This window comes from Carassius gibelio, chromosome B12 (genome assembly GCF_023724105.1).
Source record: "Carassius gibelio isolate Cgi1373 ecotype wild population from Czech Republic chromosome B12, carGib1.2-hapl.c, whole genome shotgun sequence".
Taxonomy (NCBI): Eukaryota; Metazoa; Chordata; class Actinopteri; order Cypriniformes; family Cyprinidae; genus Carassius; species Carassius gibelio.
Window position 1 is genome coordinate 1678740 of NC_068407.1, and position 23035 is coordinate 1701774.

A 23035-nucleotide genomic window follows, 5' to 3' on the forward strand; every position below is an offset into this window, starting at 1 on the left:
TGAATCTCAAAAATGACTCTCTTGTGTTTAATCAGTTAGTTTGTATTGAGATTCTGATCACAGCAATCATTTCTGTCATATTTAACACTTCAGAGCCCACGGCGAAAGACTGAACACATCCTCCGATGTCCTTAAACTGACCAAACAGAGAAAGATCTGTCGCTTTATGTATCAGTAGCTTCACTAAACAGAACAGGTTTCCTGAGACACCACACCTGTCCGTCATTGGTCAGGCACACAGATAGTCCCGCCCCCAAACTCACTCTATTGACTGATTCAGTGTTGCAATGTCGAAACTAACTTTAAAAACAAGCTATTTTATATCTGGAATGTGATGCATTTCAAATTTAATGTATGCAACAAATATAACAATACAATAAAATAAAAGTTTAAATAAATAAAAATGTAAACAAAATAAAAAGTGTATGGTGCAAGATCAGAAGCCATAGAGGTTGCAGTAAAATAATAAAGAGCTAAAGCTGAGGGAAAGTCTTTCAAGTATTCTCAGTGTTTTAGTGCCCGCCCTATATTTGCTTAATTGGTCATTCCATGATCTGTCATTGGTCAGGCAAACAGATAGTCCCGCCCCAAACACACGCCATTGGCTGAGTCACTGTTACTGCAGCTCTCTTTCAATCATCATGGATAAAAGCCAAACCATACATCGTTTAAAGCTAAATATCCATACGTTTTATTCAGAGATGCGTCACATTAGAGAAGTCTCACCCTGTGACTGCTGTGAGAGCTGAAGACGGCTCCAGTAGTGTTCATCATCTCTGTAGGGTATGAAATGTTGTGACCGTGTCCGCAGGTTCCCTGGGTGACTTTAAGATGTTCTCCTCTGTAAAGACGGTGTGTGTTCCCCTCTTCCATCGGCTCCAGTACATACACTTCATGTTCAAGTGAAATCAGTCCCCTGAAGAACGAAGCAATGAACAGTGTTCAGTTAACATCTGTATATGTTCATGTTACAGTTATGTAAACATTACGAGATATAACACTACAATAGAACATTTATGCATTAGTTTACTGGGAATATGAGCAGTTAACTTGACTTACATTTTCTCTCTCTCATAATTTGGCTGATCTGAGATAAACACACATTTTATCAATAAACAAAATAATACTCAATGTTTTTTCAAGTAAAATGTGTAAATCGTCCAGTCTCATCATGAACAGTGAAATAAAGAAATGCACATGAAAATGTGGAGAAAACAAAATTTATTAAACATATTGCTTATCTATTTGTGGTCTGTGTACATATTGCACAAAAATATAAATAATCTATGATATTTTATAAATAAATTATAGCATCATATAATCTATGTCTAGCATTTATAGTTGCTTATAAGAAAGTAAACACAATATCTTATTAATCAAATTTGTAATATTTATGCAGAACTACTTGTCAAATTCTATTATAACTTTATATTAATGTCATTCTTTTCTAATATTTTTACAAATCTGCTAGACAGAGAAAGATACTAACTTTATCCATAAACTAAATAATACTTTTTTTTAATCAGTTTTCTCAATTTCATGTTTTAGTTAAATACAGAAATGCATATTCACAATGTGGAGAAAAATCATATATTTAAATAAATCATTTTTCAAAATTTTTTTGACTATGCACATATTGCACTAAAAATCTTAATGGTCTTTAATTTTCTTTATTTTTTTAAAGTCTCCCAATCCATTTCTAAATGAGCATCTCTTGGAAGTGTTGCTAATCAGGAAGTAAATGCAATATTTTCAAGCTTTTATGGTAAAACGCAGAACAACATTACCTCCTGCTATGAATTAAATTTGTAGCATTCATGTGGAACCCCATCTGTACTCTATTATAATTATTGTGCTTGCAGTTTTCATGACCGCATGTTAATTTAGAGACCGTGTGAAATATTTGCACTTATTTGAACAGCACTTTTCCCAAAATGTGCTTTCAAATGCTGAAATACACTGATAATTTATGATTATTGGGAACTGCAGACACAGAATAGGAGCGAGACAGAAGAAGCTTTTACAACATTAACACAAACGGCGAGAGAAACTCTTCTGTGAGAGGAAGTGGTTTCTCGTTTTCCCACAAAATAAGACAGCGTGACGTTTTGGAAAGCGGCTTAGTTCAACATCCAAGCCACTGTTAGTCAGCAGACGATCCATTTTGTAGGATATTTGGCTAAATAAATCTTCCCCCGAGCTCTAATATTACCACTCTGTGGTTCTTGGACCGGCCTCCGCAAACCTTTCTCACACTTTTGAGTCGTACGCTGAATTTAAGTGACATTCTCCTCAGCTGGGAGCGCTTTGGGCTTTTCCAGGAGTTTCAAAACTACATTCTCCACCGCATAAGATCCTCGTGGAAACCCTGGACGCTGCCAAACTAAAGCAGCAGCCATTTGTTTTGGCTGTTTCTGTCAGAGGAGACCTGCGCTGTGTCTGTCTGCCAGGCGGAGAGAGAAGGGTTACTGCGGCACAAAAACTGAGTCAAGGTGAAATAAAGAGCTGAACAATAAGCGGCGTGACTCTGGGGAAGGAGACGAGGATCACACTTTATCGCTGTCATAAATCCCGTGTGTCCGGGCCACGCTCACCCTCGCAGCTCCAAATGTGAAAATCAACTTTATGCATCTCTTGTGGCGCATGATCAGTTAATATAAAGTTATTATGGTTAGGCTCTGACAAGCTGTTATATGACAATCGCTCTCTTCTTTTACAGCTGAATCGCATTGGTTTCGTAATTAATGAGCTTTGCAATATCGAACCTGAACGCAACTGAATTGACTCCATCAGAAAAACTTCACTATTGTTTTCTGTAGAGCATGTTTAAAGCTAAATTAAGCTTTTTTCATAATTTGATGAACTTTGCACTATTACTGAACTAAACTGAATCAACACTGAATTGCACTGAGTTTAATAATGTCACTATTATCTTCTCTTGCTTTATAGTTGAACTGAGTTTGCTTTGTAATTGTTTCACATTGTTATTGAAGTAAACTGAATCAATTTAGCTGAATTGACCCGTACAGGAAAACATTTTTTTTTTCAAATATATTTTTTAATTCATTATAAATGTAGTTTTTATCTCTAGTAGGCCATTCCATCTGCATTTGAATTTAGTCTAAATGTAGGCTACTATAAGATTGGAAATGTATGTAATTTGTATCTATATTATATGAGTTGACTTGACTAGCGACGTCCTCATGCGACATCACACTCTTCACTTTTGAAACTATCTTTATTTCCCTTCTCGGGTAATGAATCAAACCTAAGTGTGCTTTTTCATAATTAAAACATGAAGTGTAATGTGTCTCTGGAGGATGCTGAACTTCACACGCTGTAATTAAAATGCCCTTTCCTCAGGCGTTTCCTGGTGTAACATCCCAGTGCATCATGGGAAGGTGGTGAGGTGAGGTTATTGTACAGATGTGTGACCGCTAACTCACCTGAGTCCTGTGCAGGTGCTGAGGCTGACCTCTGACCCCGGGTGACCCTCCACCTCGCCATGATAGTAGCAGTGAATCTGAGACACAAAAGACAGAGGGTTCAGATGTTTACATCAATGTGTTTTAAAGTAAATTATGGGTAAATGATCCAATGGATTTATCATATGCACAAAAACACTTGCACTTCCTGCTGTTTTACATGTATTGAATAAAGCTGATTCAATATCATTTCTGTTGGCTAACACATTAGAATAAATAAAACAGTTTCTGCGTTTTCATTTTTTAAGAATGGTTTTATGGTTCACATTTTGTCGTTTGATCGCCTATTAACCCTGTGAAACCTTACATAATATGTATACTGAAGTCATAATGACTAAAGAAGTCATAGAAGATGATTCAAAGAAATGTAATTGCTTTAAGTGTTTTTAGTTTGTTCGTACTGTGATGAAACGTATTGTATACGTATTGTATTGCTGCTCATTTTGGCCAGGTCACTCCAGTGAAAGGGATTTTTAATATCAGAGAGTATTTTCTGGTTTAAAAAAGGTTAAATAAAAAATTTAATAAAAATGATTCTGAATAAAACAAACCAAACAAATTAATTACAACATTACAGACTTGATTTGATTTGATTTGAGTCAAAAGACGTAGACAATCTGAAAAAAAAAAAAAAAAACGAAGCAAATGTCTGATTTCTTTCATTCTTTTATTATAATGGAATAAGCGGCAATCAAATGAGGCATTGCGAATGACATAATCAAATCAGAAAGCATGGTAAATCTATTGACATTTAGCTCTTGATTGTATAGATCTGCTTCTGTATTCTGCTCACAGTGCCTGCTGATTTCATGTAAATGTGAGTGTCGCTCCTGAAGTTTCGCCGTGTGTTTGTACACAGCCAGAGGCTCTTCAGGACAGATTCGTTTGTTTTCTGAGGAAGTGATCAGCACTTGTCTGGTTTGGACTGGGAAAGGCTCTGGCAGAAATTCTCAAAGGTGTTGTTGGGCAAAAAAAAAAAACACACACAAAAAACCCTAAATTGTTAGAATTTAGTAAGCTTGTAAAGTTTGTAATTTCTAAATATATCAATTCACTCACAGCATTTTTATTTTATTAATTGTCATCCACCTCTGGTTATTCAATACAATTCTAAATAATACAAAAAAAATTTGTAAATTGTTAGATATAAGTTTGTTATCATTAAAAGTCTTTTTTATTTTTTGTAACTTTTACTTTTAATTTTATAATAAAAAAGAATAATAAAAGAATAAATAATAATAATAAAACAATTATAATTAGTTCTAAAGCAAGATCAGAGAGAATTGAAAATTGAGAATTGAGATGAACATTTTGTATAAAAGCTCATTATTACAACGGCATTTTAGTGCCACGTTGAAAAGAAGATCTAAGATTACAAGAATAAAGACGAAATACTTCGAGAATAAAGTCGAAATATTACGAGAATAAAGTCGAAATTATGAGAATAAAGTCAAAATACTTTGAAAATAAAGTTTAAATATTACAAGAATAAAGTTGTAATACTTTGAGAATAAAGTTGAAATTATGAGAATAAAGTCGAAATACTTCAAGAATAAAGTTGAAATTATGAGAATAAAGTCAAAATACTTAGAGAATGAAGTTGAAATATTACAAGAATAAAGTCATAATACTTTGAGAATAAAGATGAAATATTACAAGAATAAAATCGTAATATTTGAGAATAAAGTCGAAATTACAAGAATAAAGTCGAAATACTTTGAGAATAAAGTCAAAATACTTTGAGAATAAAGTCGAAATTACAAGAATAAAGTCGAAATACTATGAGAATAAAGTCAAAATACTTTGAGAATAAAGTCGAAATTACAAGAATAAAGTCGAAATACTATGACAATAAAGTTGAAATATTACAAGAATAAAGTTGTAATACTACGAGAATAAAGTTGAAATGTTTTGAGAATTTAAATCGTAGAAATTAAAGATATTATTTTGAGAGTACGTCTTTATTGTGCATGTAAATGTCCCAGATTGAGAGCACCGAGAGAAATTGCAGGCCACCGGGATTGATTTGAATATTGTTGCGTCTGATCGGCCGCTTCATCTTACCGAGATAACGAAGAGTCGGTTTTAGGGACTCACGGAAACAGCTTAATATCAAGAACATGATATTTATTAACAGACTGAACAGGAAACACTTTTTGTCTTAACATCAGCTCACACACCCAAGCGACTTTCCTTCGGGGGACGCTGTAGCTCTCTTATTTAATGCCTTTTGTTAATACACTACAAATACATGTAGAATTAATAACAGAAATCATACCACGTGTCATACTTGCAGTAACAGTATGCTTGGCGCACAACATTGCATTCATTATTTGATGTGCACCGGCCACCCAATAGCAATAAAATTCGTGCTTTTGATAGACCGACTTTCAATGTCTCAGCTTTCAAAATCAATTTTATAGCGAAACACAAATTATGTGTTTTACAATAATGTGTTTTTCAAGCTCTTTAATGATCATACCACTGTATTTATGTGAAAAAATTCATTAAATTGAACTGTTTTCTTTGTGAAAATTCCAAATATGTGAAAATTTATTCTTGTAATATTTAGACTTTAATCTCGTAGTATTATGACATTATTCTCTAAACATTTTGATTTTATTCTCGTAGTATTAAGACTTTATTCTCGAAACATTTAGACTTTATTCTCATAATATTTCGACTTTATTCTTATAGTAGGCCTAGTACGACATTTTCTTGAAACATTTCGACTTAATTCTCGTAGTAGGCCTATTACGATTTTATTCTCGAAACATTTTGACTTATATTACGACTTTAATCTCATAATCTTATTATTATTTTACATGATACCAAACCGCTGTCATACATTAGAAAGTAGGCTACATTAATTTATGCCATTTTATTTTTATTCATTTTGTATTAATCTTTATGATATTCAATGTAAGTAAATAAATAAATATTACCCAAACCAACAATAACTATTAGGCCTATTAGTTAAACAATTTCTTACAAAACTCTTTTTTTGTACTTTTTACTTACTTAATTATTACTTTCTTAATATTTATCAAAGGCTTATAAAATTTAAGTCCAGTCAGAGCAGGCAAGAAATTTCAATTTTTTTCTTGTCAATATTGTTTTGATTAATATTTCCAATAAAGAGCTCATTAGGGAAGCTGTGGGCTGTTTTGATGGTTGCCGATCAATAATGTAACTTGCCTTTACTATAGCATCTGCACTGTATCATGATTTCAAATGCGGCTCATCCACTCAGATTTTACTGCTTTATAAAGCTCATTTTATTTCATATTCATCCCAGCACACCAGTGACATCGGGGTTATTTAAAGAGCATGTCCTGCTGTAAACTACACTCCTCCATATATCTCTGAGTCTCAGTCAGAGGAGCATGAGGACATCCATCATAACACACAGCGCCCTGAGCTATTCTGTCCATCACTGCATTGTTTCCTGTCAGCCGTCGGACAAAAAAAGACATTCCACTTCCATTAACAAAGCCACAGACCCGCAAGCTCAATTAAAATCATAACTCTATGTATACGGCATGTGGATTTGAACAGACTCAACAAACAAGCATCTAGCAAATGAGTGCATAAATGCACACATGTAAAAAATAAAGCTATTTTCAATGCAAATGCATTACCTTACAATCAGACGCAGACTGACAATATGCATTATGCAATATTATTCAAACAATAAGCAACTTTATATACAAAAGGTATTGTAAAGATTTTGTTCAGAATAATGATTAGGGATAAATACGATCAAATGCATGTTCTGAATTCATGTCTTATTAGTGATGTAAAGGCTAACAGATGGTGTGCGGTCAGCCTCAGGTCCAGTGTTAAATCACTTGGTCGCTTCATACTGTGGGCCACAGCGGAGACATGATGAGTGAGATCATACTAAACCTCCCTTCAACTCTGCACATTGGTGCAATTTATGCCATTTTTGTTTGATTCATTTTCGTCCACTGCCTGCATGTTTTTAAACGATCAAACCTTGAAAAAATTCACCTGTTTCTAAAAGTGTTCATTCAAACCAGTTCTATTTTAATATTTTTTTTATCATCACCTCAATGTTTTGAATATGATTCTAAACAAACCTTATAATTTAAATAATGTTTTGTCCACTACCTTTGTTGTTTAATATAAATAATTAATAAGTAAATAAATAAACACATTTCAAATTGCAAGCTTCGTATGTAAGCTATTTGCAAAATAAAGCTGCATTTGGACTCCACAAACTCCATGAGTTCAAATAAACTTCTCTCAGGATCTAAAATAAGTTGAAACTCCTGTTCTAATCGCTTTAATACACTGACTATATCACAGTCTTCTCGGGTGTTGGGCAGCATCAGGATGGAGCTACAAGAGTCCACGAGCGAGTCCTAATGTGCCTCAGAGGAGCTCTGCTTAACTGCAGCACACACACAACCATAAAACAGACTTAATCAAAGGCGGAGGAGGTCTGTGAGAACAGACACACACTGACACACTCCTCAAGTCTTTCTGGAACACAACTGAGTGAGTAAACTCCATATGGGCCCTGGATCTCATCAGATCGGCACAATTCATCCCGTTTACAGCACAAAACATGCTGTTCTGTTGCCTGGTGCACAAATGTTTGGATGCAGCAAATACATCAATTACTGTAGAATTCGATCAGCGCTGTGAAACGTTGTTTTAGGGCCATGTGTGCATGATAGATCACGCAATGGTAAGAATGAGTCAAGCGCAGTATGGCTGATATATGCAAGTGACTGCTTTACGTTATTTACACGTAAAACTGATGAAATATAACAATGTGAAAATACAGAGCTGGATGCATCCCGCTCCCAGTTCAATGCAATATATGTCAGGATAAATGTGAAAATAATAAATAATTACATAAATACAAATAATAATAATAATATAGATGTGATACATTTTGTCATTGTTGCATTCTGTATACAGACATTACTTTTTATACATTTTAAATGCACAAATAAAAAAAATATTGCATTGATAATAAATATTGCATTACAGTTCAGAATACTTTGACTTCACCTATCAATTTCCAAATTAAAAAATAATAATGAAAATAACGAAATAATGAAAATTAAATTATCATGAGAAGTAATTTAACTCCTCCGAACAACCTCCCAAAACCTGCACAATAAAACTTGTTTTAAAATTTGTATGAGTGTGAGAAACATCAATTTCTGCTCTCAGGTTGACAGAGAGCATCTGTCTTATTCTGTGTTCCATCATCCCAAATCAGTTTCTGAAGCCCAAACTCAGCACTGCTCCCTCTGATGACATCCAGGTCGAGGACTGCTGCTGTTTCTGGATGACCTGAACTCTCATTTCCCATCCAAACAAAGCAAGGATGCATATTGCCTCACACTGTTGAGAAAAACTGCTGAACGAGCTGAAAAAGTCACAATGCTTTATGAAATCTCACCCTCCGGTGTTGTGAAACATCTAGTGCTTAACTAACCCTTACTGGAGCATGATGAGAATATTGCCTTGCTTTATTTATTTTTTTTATTTCTTAAAGTTTTTTGAGAGGTTTGCTATGTTGCTATGCTGTTTCTGGTGTGCTCTGAGCAAAAACATAAAAATAAATAATCATAAGTTTGATAACTACAGTTATGCACATGATTCAGGACAAGTTACCAGCAAAAGCTCAATACAAAAGGTTCAATGTTTGTTTCAATTACAAACCCTAACCCCGAGCAACAGTAATGATATAATTGCCTTGCCTATTTTCTTTTGCTGGATTTCTGATAGCATGTGTTTTCTTTTCATAAAGTGTTCGGCTCAAGTTGTCTGGCGAGGGAAACCGGGGGCTGCTGGAGAGCAGATTGAGGAAGACGGGGTCAGTGAACCAGAGGTGCTCCTCAGAGGAGCCTTCAGGCCTCAATGTGTCTGTTTCTCTGACCAGTAATCTGAGACACAACCTAAATACATAAAACACGCAAAGGTGCATCATGGGTGGCTTTTTGCTCTCCTGGTGGCCCTCATTTGACCACCTCTTCTCTAAAGCTTTCGACAGCAGTCGCCCCGAGGGCGGAGATCAATGATTAGATGGGATTGTAACTGCAGGTTTGGTTTAGGTAAAATAAAAGACCTGAAATGAGCAGATACAGGACAGAAATGTGGGCTTTGCATCAATCATGAGATTAAAATATATGCTTTAAATCACTGAAAGTGATGTGTCTCAAACACACACACACACACACTATATATATATATATATACATACATATATATATATATAGCTGGGGAGATTACATGAAAATTGTAATCTGTTACTGATTCCAAATGATATGCCAAAAAAAATTAGCTAGTAACGTAATCCATTACATTACACATTTTAAAATAATAACAACCAAAATAAAACACTTACTAAAACCTTAAGTGCCCTACACCAACCCTACACCTAACCCTAACCCTCACAGGAAACTTTGTGCATTTTTACTTTCTCAAAAAAACTCATTCTGTATGATTTATAAGTGTTTTGAAAAATGGGGACATGGGTTATGTCCTCATAAGTCACCCTCTCCTTGTAATACCTGTCATACCCATGTCATTATACAGAGTTGTGTCCTGATATGTCACAAGAACAAGAACACACACACACACACACACACACACACTCCCTACAGAGGTAGCTTGTTAGGGTTTGTGACAAATCCTATTTTTTATAATTTCCACCTGTTTCAGGTGCTCAGAGCCTGAGAACCAATTAGTTTTCAGCAGAATAACAGGGGTTGGTTACAGAAAGTGCAGGTTTCCATGTGTTCTGTAGACGTAGGGTTAAATCTGGAGGAAGCAGTGGTTGTGATCTTACCGTAACATTCGGTGAGGTGGTGACAGCACTTCCATCCTCCAGGTAGTGTGTTTCTGTGTAGTGGCTGGCAAACAGCTCTCTGCAACACAAACACACACACACACACACACACACACACACACACACAAAGAGTTACTTTCACTCATTTCTTTAATTTCCTACTCCAATCATTTTATGTAAGCAACATTAAATACATTTTTAGTAAGTGTTAGCAATTTGAACAAAACTTTAACTATGTTTAAAGTTCTGAATGATTCGTCAAATCATGTTCCATCATGAATCATGTAGCAACTACGGTATATGGCAACAGTCTAAAGTCACTATATCTGACCAAAACAGATTTTTCACTAAAAACTTATTTTCAGCTGACAAAAACAAAAAACCCCGCCAACTTTCACACAGATATTAAGTCACAGCAAGAGACAAGTGAGGTTTGTGTGTGATGAATGATGCACCCATTCAGACACCTGCAGGGAGTTTTCCAGTGTTCCTTTCTTTCTTTCTAATCCGATCAAACACAATCAGCTGCAAATGATCACAGATCAAAGACAGGCCACAGAGATCCCTTAGCCTGTGGAAGGATGCCCTCATCCTCTCTCTTCCTCTCTCTCCCCGCTGAGATAATGAGACCATTACCAACATCTGCAGCTGATCGCTCCTCATGCATCTGTGCTTTCTTAGGCAGAACCTGAACGTGACAAACTCATGAAGAGGATTACAGCACTGCTGAGTCACAGAATAACACAGACAGACTTCTGACAGCACAAAGTCTGGGCCATTTCATTCTGACCATCTCTGGGAAAAGACTGTCTGATGGATATTTCTGAGGCGGGTTTATTTGAAATCAGTGACATTATGCTAAAAATCTGTTCAGTTTGTGGTCTGCATGTGATTAATTCTTCCTACTGCATACTGCACATTACATAGAAACTTGTCCATCTCTTCTGACCGAACTTAACTCTCTTTCAACTAAACCTCTACTCTCTTAAATCGAATTAGATGATCCCACAGTGGGGCTTCGTGTGGAAAAATCAATGAAAACCCTGCAGTGAATTTACAACAGAATCTGAAGGTTTCCAAGAAACTAGGAGCAAAACGCCTTTGGGTTAAAAATAGCTTTTTGGATCTAAAGAAAAGCCCATAGCTGTGCATGGAGACCATCTGATCTGTATCAAACAACTACAAAATGACATTGAATTAATTGACTTTTTACAGATTAGAATTGACCTATAACTGAATGTTAAACCCTTATGCATTGTTCTAACAACAAGTAAATGCATTTCTGATTTATGTTTATTATAAAACCCATCCTGAATGCTAGAAATCTTTAGTAACATTAAAAATGTCTTTACAGTCACTTTTGATCAATTTTATGCATCCATGCTGAATAAAAGTAAGAATTTATTAAAAAAAAAATAAAGAAATGGTATTGACCCCCAACTTTTTGTGTACATAATCAAGTTGCGATCAGACACCAATAATTCACTTAAAATACATGGAATAATTTAAGAAATTTTCTTGTTTTGTTTTCTTTAAAGCGATAATAGGATTTTTAAGGAGCTGCAGGAACTCTTTTCATAATGCAATCCGACCTCTCGTCGCTTAATGCTTACTTATAATGGACGGCTGTTTAATTGGTCTCACCACCCGCAATGTTTCACATGGTAAATTGGATTAACAGCACATGTAAGTACAAAACAGCATTTGGCAGGGGTTTAGTAGTGCCTTAAAACCTTGGAAGGGATGAGAAGGAGTCTTAAAATCTGCCGCTTGATCACAGACGTTCCTGACAGATGTTGCTCTTCTAATCACACATGCAGCAGAAGCAGATTTACAAGCACAAACTCTTGAAGGAGCAGCAAACTGATGTCTGAACCACAATCGGAGGTCCAAATCTTGGCCAGATCGATTCCCACAGGTGTGTTTGGAGGCAAAAGGGCCAATACTCCTCGGCTGTGAATTGTCAAAGGCCAAGAACAAGATTTATCCTTCTTTTCAAGCTCTAATTTGAGTCTGAGCTTAAAAACAAATATATTTACAAGCTATGGATGTTGCATAAGGTTCCTGTACCTTTGGGACAATTACTTTTCCAGTCATTTGTAAGGGTTTTTAAAAGGGATATAATAGAGAATGCATTCACAAAGAATAAAAAAAATAAAATGAAAATCAGTTAAAGGGGATTTTAGCCAAGAATACTTGTTAAAATAAAATTGCATGACCTTTTAAGACTTTCCCAGGACTGGAAATCACCGTATTTCCATTTTGAATGACTGTGGGAACCCTGTTTATAACTATAAAAATCTGCAGTGCATTTCCACCAAAAGGATCATCTAATACCTTCCAGAAACTACTAAACTGAACTTCAGTTCTAATGAATCAATCAATAATGTTTAACCATTAAACTGAAGAGGCCAATGAAGACCATGTGTCCTGCAAAATATGGGAGATTTATTAATTGAGCGGATGGATATATTCAAATCATCTTTTAAATGGGTACAAAAACAAACACATTAATCAAGAGCAAACTTTGGGGAAAATGGCAAAAGAAAACAGCAAAATACATTCTGGATTTATGAATGGAATCTCAGGGGATTCAAAAAATAATTTATTTTGTTATTTACTCACCCTAACTTTAGGAATATAGTCATAGGAAGCACTTTAGGACCTTTTTGAACATTAAATGATCATTTTTGGGTGAAGTTAAACCCCTGCGCCATATCATCTCGCCACTACCAGCCCAAATCCTAATTTCATCTCATTAGCTCATCATCTGACATCAGAGAAGATCTCGTTCCAACACAACACACATTCAGACAAGAAACTGATTAAAATAGAAATTAAAATCACAAACAACTATAAATATTTCCTCACTGACAAAGTGTTACAATGTTTCTGTGACCATTTTCTCATTTATTTTTCAATTATTCACACGAGCAGAGACCAAACAGAGCGAAAGATTAGCAATTTTGTGTATGGAAGAAAAAAGAGAAATAATTCTACCTTTCATGCTGTGGAAAGACGACTGCAGCAAAGCCACTAGCAGAAAAAAACTAATCAAATCATCAGTCACTAGGGTAAAAAGACACAGCAGGGCGCCATTGTTTTTTCCTGGTCACTTAATGCTTTGTGTTCTCGCAAGATAGAAAACTAGAAAGGGACACGGCAGGGGTGGACAGAGGAAAAACAACAGCACAGGTTCTCTTTCAGGAATAGAACTTAAAGGAATAGTTCAGCCTTATATAAAAACCCTGTCATTTGTTTACCCACCCTCAAGTCATTTTAATCCTAAATCATGTTTTTTTTTCTCTCTCTTTTCCATATACCAGCACTTAAAAGTCATCTGTCAAACTCCAAAGAGGACAAAAAACACCATTAAAGCGTTTTAAAAACAGGCCATACAATGTGTGCTAAATATTCCTATGTCTCAAATCAGCAGACTGAGTTTAAATCTTCATTTACTGATTTCAAAATAATCAGAAAAGCTTGGAAAATTTTGCCTGAATTCATGTACAAAAAAGTGTGCATAATTATTTGTGCATTTTTTTTATAATTATGGTAATTTTTTATTAATTATTAAAAATTATTTAAATAACAAGTGGTAATATTATAAAATATGTAATTAATAAAAAATAGTATATTATAATTATAATATAATATTATGCTATAATAATACTTTTTTATGATTTATATGGTTTATTAATTATGTGTAATATCTATCTATCTATATATATATATATATATATATATATATATATATATATATATATATATATATATATATATATATAATTAAAATAATTTTATTAGTACTTATTATTTTTTTAATTATTACAAATATACAATGATTTAAATGTGTTTTTGTAATATTTATATATATATATATATATATATATATATATATATATATATATATATATATATATATATATATATATATATATATATATATATGTATATATAGATATATAATTTTATCAGCAGTAAAAAACAACATAAATCAGTCTCTAGCCAACCTAAGTTACTAAAAAAACTTGCAATATTGCACACAAATCACTTGGACTACTTTTTTGGTGTTAGTGTGTTTGTTTTTGAAATAAAGATGTCATTTTTGGGATGAAAGAGCTGTGTAAAGATGCTTAAAGAACGTATACACTCCTTTTGTGTTCTGCACCAAAAAGAAAACAGCATGAATTTCAGTTTGGAACAACTTGGCAGTGAATCATTAAGGAATCAATGATTTCTTTAACACTGCAACTCTGCCAGCTTTAAATGAAGAGCACATGAGTCTAATTTTATTAACATGCTGAGGTAACACACATCCAGACTGGCCCTTCACTAGAGAGAGAAAGACAGACAAAAGAGAGGAACAAACAACGAGGGAGGCTGGACAAAGTAATAGTCCAAATTATTTCCCAGGCCTTGGCTGACTAACTGTGAATTCAGCTGCAGTGAACTTGTGCACATCTTGTCAAGGACAAAGCACAGTTTTCTCATGCTTCCTTGGGAGAAATCAGGTCACGGCTCGTTCCAGAGCGTCTCCTCTCACACAGAAATTAGTTCCTCTTTATCATCCTGCACATCTGCTTGTCCTCTTATCTGATAATTGGAAGATGGATTAGTAATGCAGAGTCTGTATTAAAGACCTCCGTTTAGCGTTCTCCATGGATAATACCTCAAGATCATGCAGCTTGTTGAGGAGAGGTGTTCTGTTACCTTAGTGAGCAATTAGATATATGATTGTGCCAGGTGAAAGATAAAAGAGATGATAAAAATTCCACAGATTTACATCTAGAGATCAGAATATCCTAGAGCCCAAAGACTTTCTGACTGGAGAAAATAAGATGCACACACACCACATAGCAATGAGGTAAAAGCACCTCTGTAACAACGTAGCAACTGCAGAACATCTACCCAACCACCCAGGTTACCCTAGCAACAAAAACTTCTCCAAACACCTTAGCAACTACCTAGCAACAACTCAGTGTACCATAGCAACAAAACTTCTCATAACACTTTACCAACCGCACAGCAACGACCTGGCAACCAACCAGATCACCCTAGCAACAAAACTACTAAGAAAGCTTTAGCAACTGCATAGCAACACCCTGGCAACCAACCAGATCGCCCTGTCAACAAAACTACTCAGAACGCTTTAGCAACTGCATAGCAACACCCTGGCAACCAACCAGATCACCCTGGCAACAAAACTACTTAGTATGCTTTAGCAATTGCATAACAACACCCTGGCAACCAACCAGATGGCCCTAGCAACAAAACTACTTAGTACGCTTTAGCAACTGCATAGCAACACCCTGGCAACCAACCAGATCGCCCTGTCAACAAAACTACTCAGAACGCTTTAGCAACTGCATAGCAACACCCTGGAAAACCAACCAGATCACCCTGGCAACAAAACTACTCATTACGCTTTAGCAACTGCTTAGCAACACCCTGGCCATCTTTCAGAGTAGCATACCAACTGCATAGCAGTGCACTGCAACTATTCAGAACACTTTAGAAACCACACAGAAACGACTCAAAAACCACTAAAAAAAATAGTGAAAAGGTGCATTTGCTCTGATGAGAAGCACATTCATTTTCCACAGCAAATGTAAAAGTCATCGAATACATTGACTTGCACAGTGTGAAGTCCACTGAGATCATTTTGACTCCTGAATCAAACATCTGCTCTGGAACTGATGGAAAATCATCAGCCAAAGGACCATAAAAGAGAAACCGACACTCATACCAAACCCGATTATTTAAGGTAAAATATTCTTCTCTCTGGACACGACAGACATTACATTGCCAAACGCATTTCAGCTATTATAGAAAATCTATTTTAAGAACTTATAAGCTTTCAAAGAATGTTCTGGGTTCAGTACATGTCAAAAACAATGGACAACAAACCTGAGCAAACTTTTGGCTTTTGGCTAAATTCTGATATTTCCTCCCTCAAACCTGTATGAATTTCTGCCTTCAGTGGAACACAAAAGAAGATATTTTGAAGAATGTTGGTAAGGCTTTATGGTCACCATTGACTTATAGACAAAAATACAATTCAAGTCAATGGCTACCATTAACATTCGTCAAAATAGCCTCTTTTGTGTTCTTTTGCATAAATGATGAAAGAAATTCCATTTTTGGGTGAACTATCCCTTTAACTGATGTGACCTGTTTTAGATGTTTCCTAAATCAGTTTAACTCTTTCCCCACCATTGATGGAATTTTCCCTCATTTATGAAACAACTCGCTATAGACTGAATTTTGTGGGTTTGCATTCTTATAAGGTAGGAGGCACTATTAAAGATCTTCTGAAAGAGTACTGCATCTCTGCATCAAAACACAGTGAAGAATTTTTGTTCAAAACTTTGTTTTTTTTATTAAACTTGCGCACATTTAAGTGTTAATAAAACAAGAATGCATGAAGCTAAAATAAAAGCTAGAAAAAAACCTGGTGGGGAAAGAGTTAGTAAAAAGTCAGTTTTGTCATCAGCAGGGTGAGTGCTCAAGCATAACAGGGTCAGAACCTAGTATCTAATTTCTAAATGACTCACAGGAATAAACTAAACATCGCTGGTGTGATGGGAGAACTGTTGACTAAGAATGCAATAATCCATGGAAATATTCTGAGGCTGATGTAATGACATCCCATGGCAGGGCAGAGACTGCACCCAGCTCTTAAGCTTTAGCTAACGAGGAGCGTTACACCCTTGGACCGGACAAAGGCCGCTTGCCTCATCGCAGGGATGAACTATTCCAACATGAGCTGGAACGAAGGCAGGCGCAGGAGACTAGGTCACAGAAAACACCTGAGGACCGGGAAACTGCTCAGCTGTGACTGGACAGAGAGGAAACTCACCAGAGGGGGGCAAGAGGTCAGGGGTCAAGATGTCACATGACTTACAGTATTTCAACACACAAGGACAAAAGGTCACAACAAAACCCTCAATTGTGCAAAACATTCTTGCTTCAGCAAAGGTCTCAGAGAATGAGCTATCTAGGAAGAATGAATGAGAAATGAAAAACATTACGGGGCCTATTTTAACGATCTAATCGCAAAGTGTAAAGCACACAGCGCAGGTGTAGTGCAGACTTAGGGCGCGTCCAAATCCACTTTTGATATTTCAACGGGCGGAAAAATGGTTGGCGCGCCCGGGCACATTGTCTAAACGGGTTGTCCCTATTCTCTTAATGAGTAATGGGTGTTTTTTGGGCAATAAACCAATCAAAGTCTCATCTTCCATTCCCTTTAAGAGACAGTTGTGCTCGTGCCGTGACGGATTTGCTATTTACATCGTGGAATTTGGCAAATGCAAAGACGCATCTATGAGATGAAAAGGAGCTGCTCATGTGCAAGCAAATAGATAGCCTAATTTTGATACATGCAATGACTATCCATTATGACATGTAGACATTTTTATAATTAACTAGCCTACAAAAAAATCTTATGCATTGCAATCCTTTAATGTTTAATATTTGCCATGTTTGTGTGCTGCTGTGCGTCCCTGTGTTTAATAAGCACAGCGTATACGCGCAGTGTGGACCCGCCTGTACTAACACTGTAATAACTCTTTAAATAACAAAGAAAAAACATTGTGCCAGATTTTAGACCAGGTTTTTGTTGGTCTATGGCGCAGTCTATTTTCAGCTCCTTAAAATAGCAATGCATCTAAACACGCCTCTTTTTTAGACATGGGCGCACAAATGGGCGCAAATTCATTTGCTAATTAAATGACGTAGCGCTGGACGGGAAAATGCGAACGGCGCCGGACTAAAATTAGCAAACACACTTGCGCTGCGCATTGCGTCGCATTGTGCCGGGAGTATGATAGGGCCCAATGACTCAAAGCAACAACTGATCAACCAGAAGTAAAAGAACTGGTCAATGTTTTTCTGGCTTTAATTTAAACAAGCACAAGTTAGGAAATAATACAGCTATAAATATCATATTTTCTGTATATTTTTTTTTATCTCTATCTTGTCTTGTTGTTGTGGGAATTTGTGGGTTGCATTTCAGATATTATTTTAAAAGGAATTTCTTCATATTTATTTATGAATGTATCCTTGATAAACATATTTGAAATACACCCACATGCATTGCTTGGACACTGATTTTCACAGTTTACGACTAATTAGAGATCTCAATTATGTAAAAAAAAAAAAAAAAAACCTCGATACTGTAAAAAAAAGTTTTGTCAGAAAACCTAAAAATGCACTCATGTTCAGATTAAAGGGTTTTATGCAATTACATTTTGTTTTGTTTAATTGACTAAATCAACACCCACAAGGCATTTAAATGGTAAGATAAAATAGATTTATATCCTTGAATTGTTTCTCAGATTTTTTCAGTTTCTTAAGCAAAACGAAAATAGACACAATTATTTTTTTTTTTCAAGTTTACTGTTCTCTTTTTTTTGGGAGAAACATCTGAGAAGCAACTCTGCTAACAAAAATACGGTAAGGTATGAAAACGTTATTCTTGAATGTTCCGTTTCAAAATGTCCTGTTTTTAGATATTTTAAATCCAATTATGCATTCCACTTATTTTGCAAACATTGTTACTTTTTTTTTTTGAACATTCTTAAATAAGCAGTTACATTTAATAATGTTACACGGAATTCCAACGAAAAGAATTCTGAAAAAAGGTTGTATTATTATGAATTAATACGTATATGTATTAATAAAACTATGTGTTAATAAATGTTTTGTGTTAACATTTAAAAACATTATTAAAGACCAGATAACTTTGAACAAACAAATTATACTTGTATAAACCTTGCCAGAACGTTCTGAGGTCTGACCATTTAATCTCATTGTTGTCTAGGAGAAACAATTGATACATCATTTCAGATTTTTTTTGTTCTTATGCATATGCAATTTAAAATATGATATTTATCAGTGATGTATTTCTCCATTCGCAGTTGTTGAACTTTTTCCTGCACAGCATGAAAACATCTCTTCATGAAACAAAACCCACAACAAGAGCATACAAAACACAAACTCTCCTCTGAAGTGAGGGATCTTTGGGCACATCTGGCCGCATTAACACATCTGTCATCGCGAATGCAAACATTAAGAGTCTGGGCGTGTACGTTTCCTTAAATCACACTGCAACACCACACACTCTTACAGAAATCAAGAGGTTATTATGAGGCTAGCGTGTGCCATTCGTGACAAAATTCTCTGGTAAATGATCTCGGAGTAACTCGTTAACAATCAAAAATAACAAATCAAAGGTTTTTCGTAAGCACACGCAAATGTATCACCTAAATTTGCCTGGTCATCAGCTCCTGGATGGTTTCCCACAGATGCTAACACTTCAAACTCATTTCAGAAGTGGATTTGCTTCTCTCACGCTTGCGCAATGAGCATCACATAAAATAGAAATCAAAAAGCCTTTTTTATGAGTCCAACTTTCATTTTTGGTAGCGGGAGAGCTTGTGAAGTCATGGCCAAAGGTACCAAATTAGCCTGGATGTCAAGCCAAGGCCTAAACCCCTGTGATGCACCTCAGTCCCAATCCATCACACCCGATCCTGGAAGATCTTTCATCTCCGTCTTGTATTTTGGACCCACTGTTGTTCTCCCTTCGGGCTTCAGCGTTTTCACTACATCCCGTCTGACAAAGCATTTGGATGGCCTAGCTTTCAAACGGCCTCACATCTGCTAAAAGTAGCAAGAATATGATATATGAAAACAATTCTGCTCAGTGAGCCAGTCACAAGCATGTGGGAACAGTTTATGTACTGATTCATTTGAACAGCATATTAATATAAATCAATAAAAGAAAAAAATATGTATTTATATTAATTATATTATATGGAGAGAAGATGTATCAAAGTGTTATGTTTAAATCACCAAAACACTTGTCAATATTATTATTAGTAATTATAAAGTATATAGCAATAAAAATTTTATCAGAAATTTCCTGGCAATTTCTGAGTTAATTATTATTATTTTTTTTTTAATGTAGAAAGAAACATTTAGCAACAAGGGAAGATTAAGACATCAATTATTCACATTCATGTCATTCAGACATTCTTTCTTCAGTTGAATCATATAATAGAAAAGATATAGGCTTGTAAATATAAAAACTAACTGGATTTTTCACAAAACTGGTAGAGAGAAAGACATGAGGGTGAGTAAATGATGGCAGAATCTTGTCTTTTTGGATGAACTAGTTCTTATTTGCAAACATTATTTTAATGACAGTGTTCTGCTGATGCAGAAATGATCTGCCATTCTCTCAGCATGCAAGTCAAATCTGGAATGGTTTTACTTGTTGGGTTTACTCCATGTGCTGAATCATAAGATGTCCAGTTGGTTGTGTGTCATGCTTGAACCTTGATTCCTGGAAACCCCAATAGAGCTCTGTCTAGACGAGTCCTTCGCTTCGGCTGGAAAAATAGTGTTTTGTCCTCATAATTCACCTGATGCCAAATGAACAATGCATCGTGTCTGGAAGCATTCGAGTGTCCTTCACTCTAGCCCTCAAAACACATTTCATTTGCACTGAAGGAGTATGTGGTTATGTCTAAATTACCAATTTTTCTACAAATGCAAATGTGTATGAATCACGGCATCTTCAACTCTGCACTGGAATTTATGACTTCAAACCTTCAGCCTCATTATTATTCTGATGCAGCAGATGAATGCATAAAAGTTTCTAAAAAAATTAATAAAACACCCAGGTGACCTCTTTATTTACTCTTCTGCTTCTTCATTTACTATACACTAAAACGGCAATAACAATAAAATCAAACAAAACAAAAAATACATAAATAAATAGTTTATTTCAATTATTTGTATCATAACTAATAGATTTAATTTTTATTATTTAGTTTCTATAGCCTGGGCCAATAGGGCTTAATTTCTCAGTATGCAAAAGTGTTTCATTATATTAATTCATAACTATTTATGTTTTATTATATAATATATCACTACAATATATACAAATATAATAGAACAAATAATTGTATGACTGTGAAAATAATATAAGATATAATTATATGCATAAACAAAATATAAAACTAATTATATAACATTATATTTTGATAGTTGATATATTTTATATTTACATAAAACATGCAATTTATAGATAGATTGATAGGTATATATTATTATATAAATAATTATAAATACAACAATACTAGTAACTGAATAACTGTATGACTGAAAATAATAAAAATAAATAATAAATAAAATAATAAAAAGAATCACAAAAAAATTATATATATATATATATACACACACACACACACACACACATGTATGAATGAATGTATTTCTCTTTCTATAATTTATGTATAGTTAAATATTTCATTATTATATTTAATATAACCTATTTAAATAACAATATTTATATTATTTTATTATTATATTATATACTACTTAATAAATGTATAATTATATGTATAAAATAATGATAATACCTCCCATTGCTTCCTTTAAACACACACACACACATTTGATTATTTGAGCTTTACTCCAATGCAAAATCATCCTTCAGTACCACCTCTACATGTGTTTTCAGATCAGTTTAAGTTCCTCCGGTCTCAGTGATTCCTCACAAACACTCCTGCTGTCTTTCCCAGATACACACATGCAGTGTTTCCTGCAGCTCGAGTGTCAGTTCGTTCAGCTTTCATCGGCGTCCCCGTAGGGAACTCTCACACCCATCCGTCTGAAGCCAAACCCCAGACTCGTGCTCAGCACCGCACGACTCAACATCTGCTTTCTGCATGAGCGTGAGGGAAAGACTCCCACAAGCCTCTGCTCCTCTTTTATTGTGCTTTAAAGAGCCGAGCTGCTCAAGAGCAACCCGCCGCCTCAAACCGAACACCCCGAAATCAGCAAACAACAGGAAAAGCACTAAAGCAGGGTTCGGTTTCCTCAGCAGATCTTCAGGACTGAACGCCGGTCAAATGGGACGGAAGCAAGAGGTTTTGTTTGCTTGGAGTTTTTTGTCATCTGCAACCCCTCCAGACCGGCCAAAACAGACCGCTTATTCAGCACAGGCTGTCAGACCGACGGGCCGCTGCACTGAGGTCAAAGGTCAAAGGTCAAGAGACTCTGCAGAGCGACAGGATTCTCTGTCTGAGGTCAGGCTGCGTATCAGAGAGCAGACAGGATGTGAGACAGAGAGGATGTCACACTCAAACACCTCTTTACAAATAAATATAAAGACACAAGCAAATAAAAGCAGACAGATTTAGATGAATATGTGTTTAGTGAAACAGACGGAGCTTTACACACACTTTCAGCCAGAGAGACTTAAAAACAGGAACAAAAGCAATTCATCAAAGGGCTGACAATATTCGTAACATACAATGCAATGTGATTTAGACAAGATGAAAAACAAGATGCAAAAGTTTTTGCTAAATAATTCACCACTAAGTTATTCATTTTCCCTCATGATATTTCAAAAAGTTATAAAATAAATAAATAAAGTGATATCTTGTTTATTTTAGCATAACTAATATGTTTTAATTTTATTTATTTTTTTAACTTGGAGCAATGGGACACAAATAAAAAATACATAATTATATATACAAACATAATATTGATTATACAAAATAACTAATTATATGACATAAAATTACATAGATATTATAATTTTACACACACACACACACACACACATACAGTATATATACACACAGCAGAGCTCATTAGCATTTAAAGAAACATGTACTAAAACTGGTTGCAGTGA

At 35.1% G+C, this 23035-nt stretch overlaps 1 protein-coding gene across 2 annotated transcripts in view; it reads right to left on the bottom strand.

Annotated features, from left to right (window-relative positions):
* LOC127968805 (disintegrin and metalloproteinase domain-containing protein 12) overlaps nucleotides 1-23035 on the bottom strand; it is an 85389-nt gene that overhangs the window by 34001 nt on the left and 28353 nt on the right. For both annotated transcript variants that reach the window (XM_052570152.1, XM_052570153.1), the window contains exons 4-6: nucleotides 10321-10399; nucleotides 3447-3523; nucleotides 727-916 (exon numbers count right to left, since the gene is read on the bottom strand). In XM_052570152.1, coding sequence (XP_052426112.1) covers nucleotides 727-916; nucleotides 3447-3523; nucleotides 10321-10399 — 346 coding nt within the window. The remainder of the gene's footprint in view (nucleotides 1-726; nucleotides 917-3446; nucleotides 3524-10320; nucleotides 10400-23035) is intronic.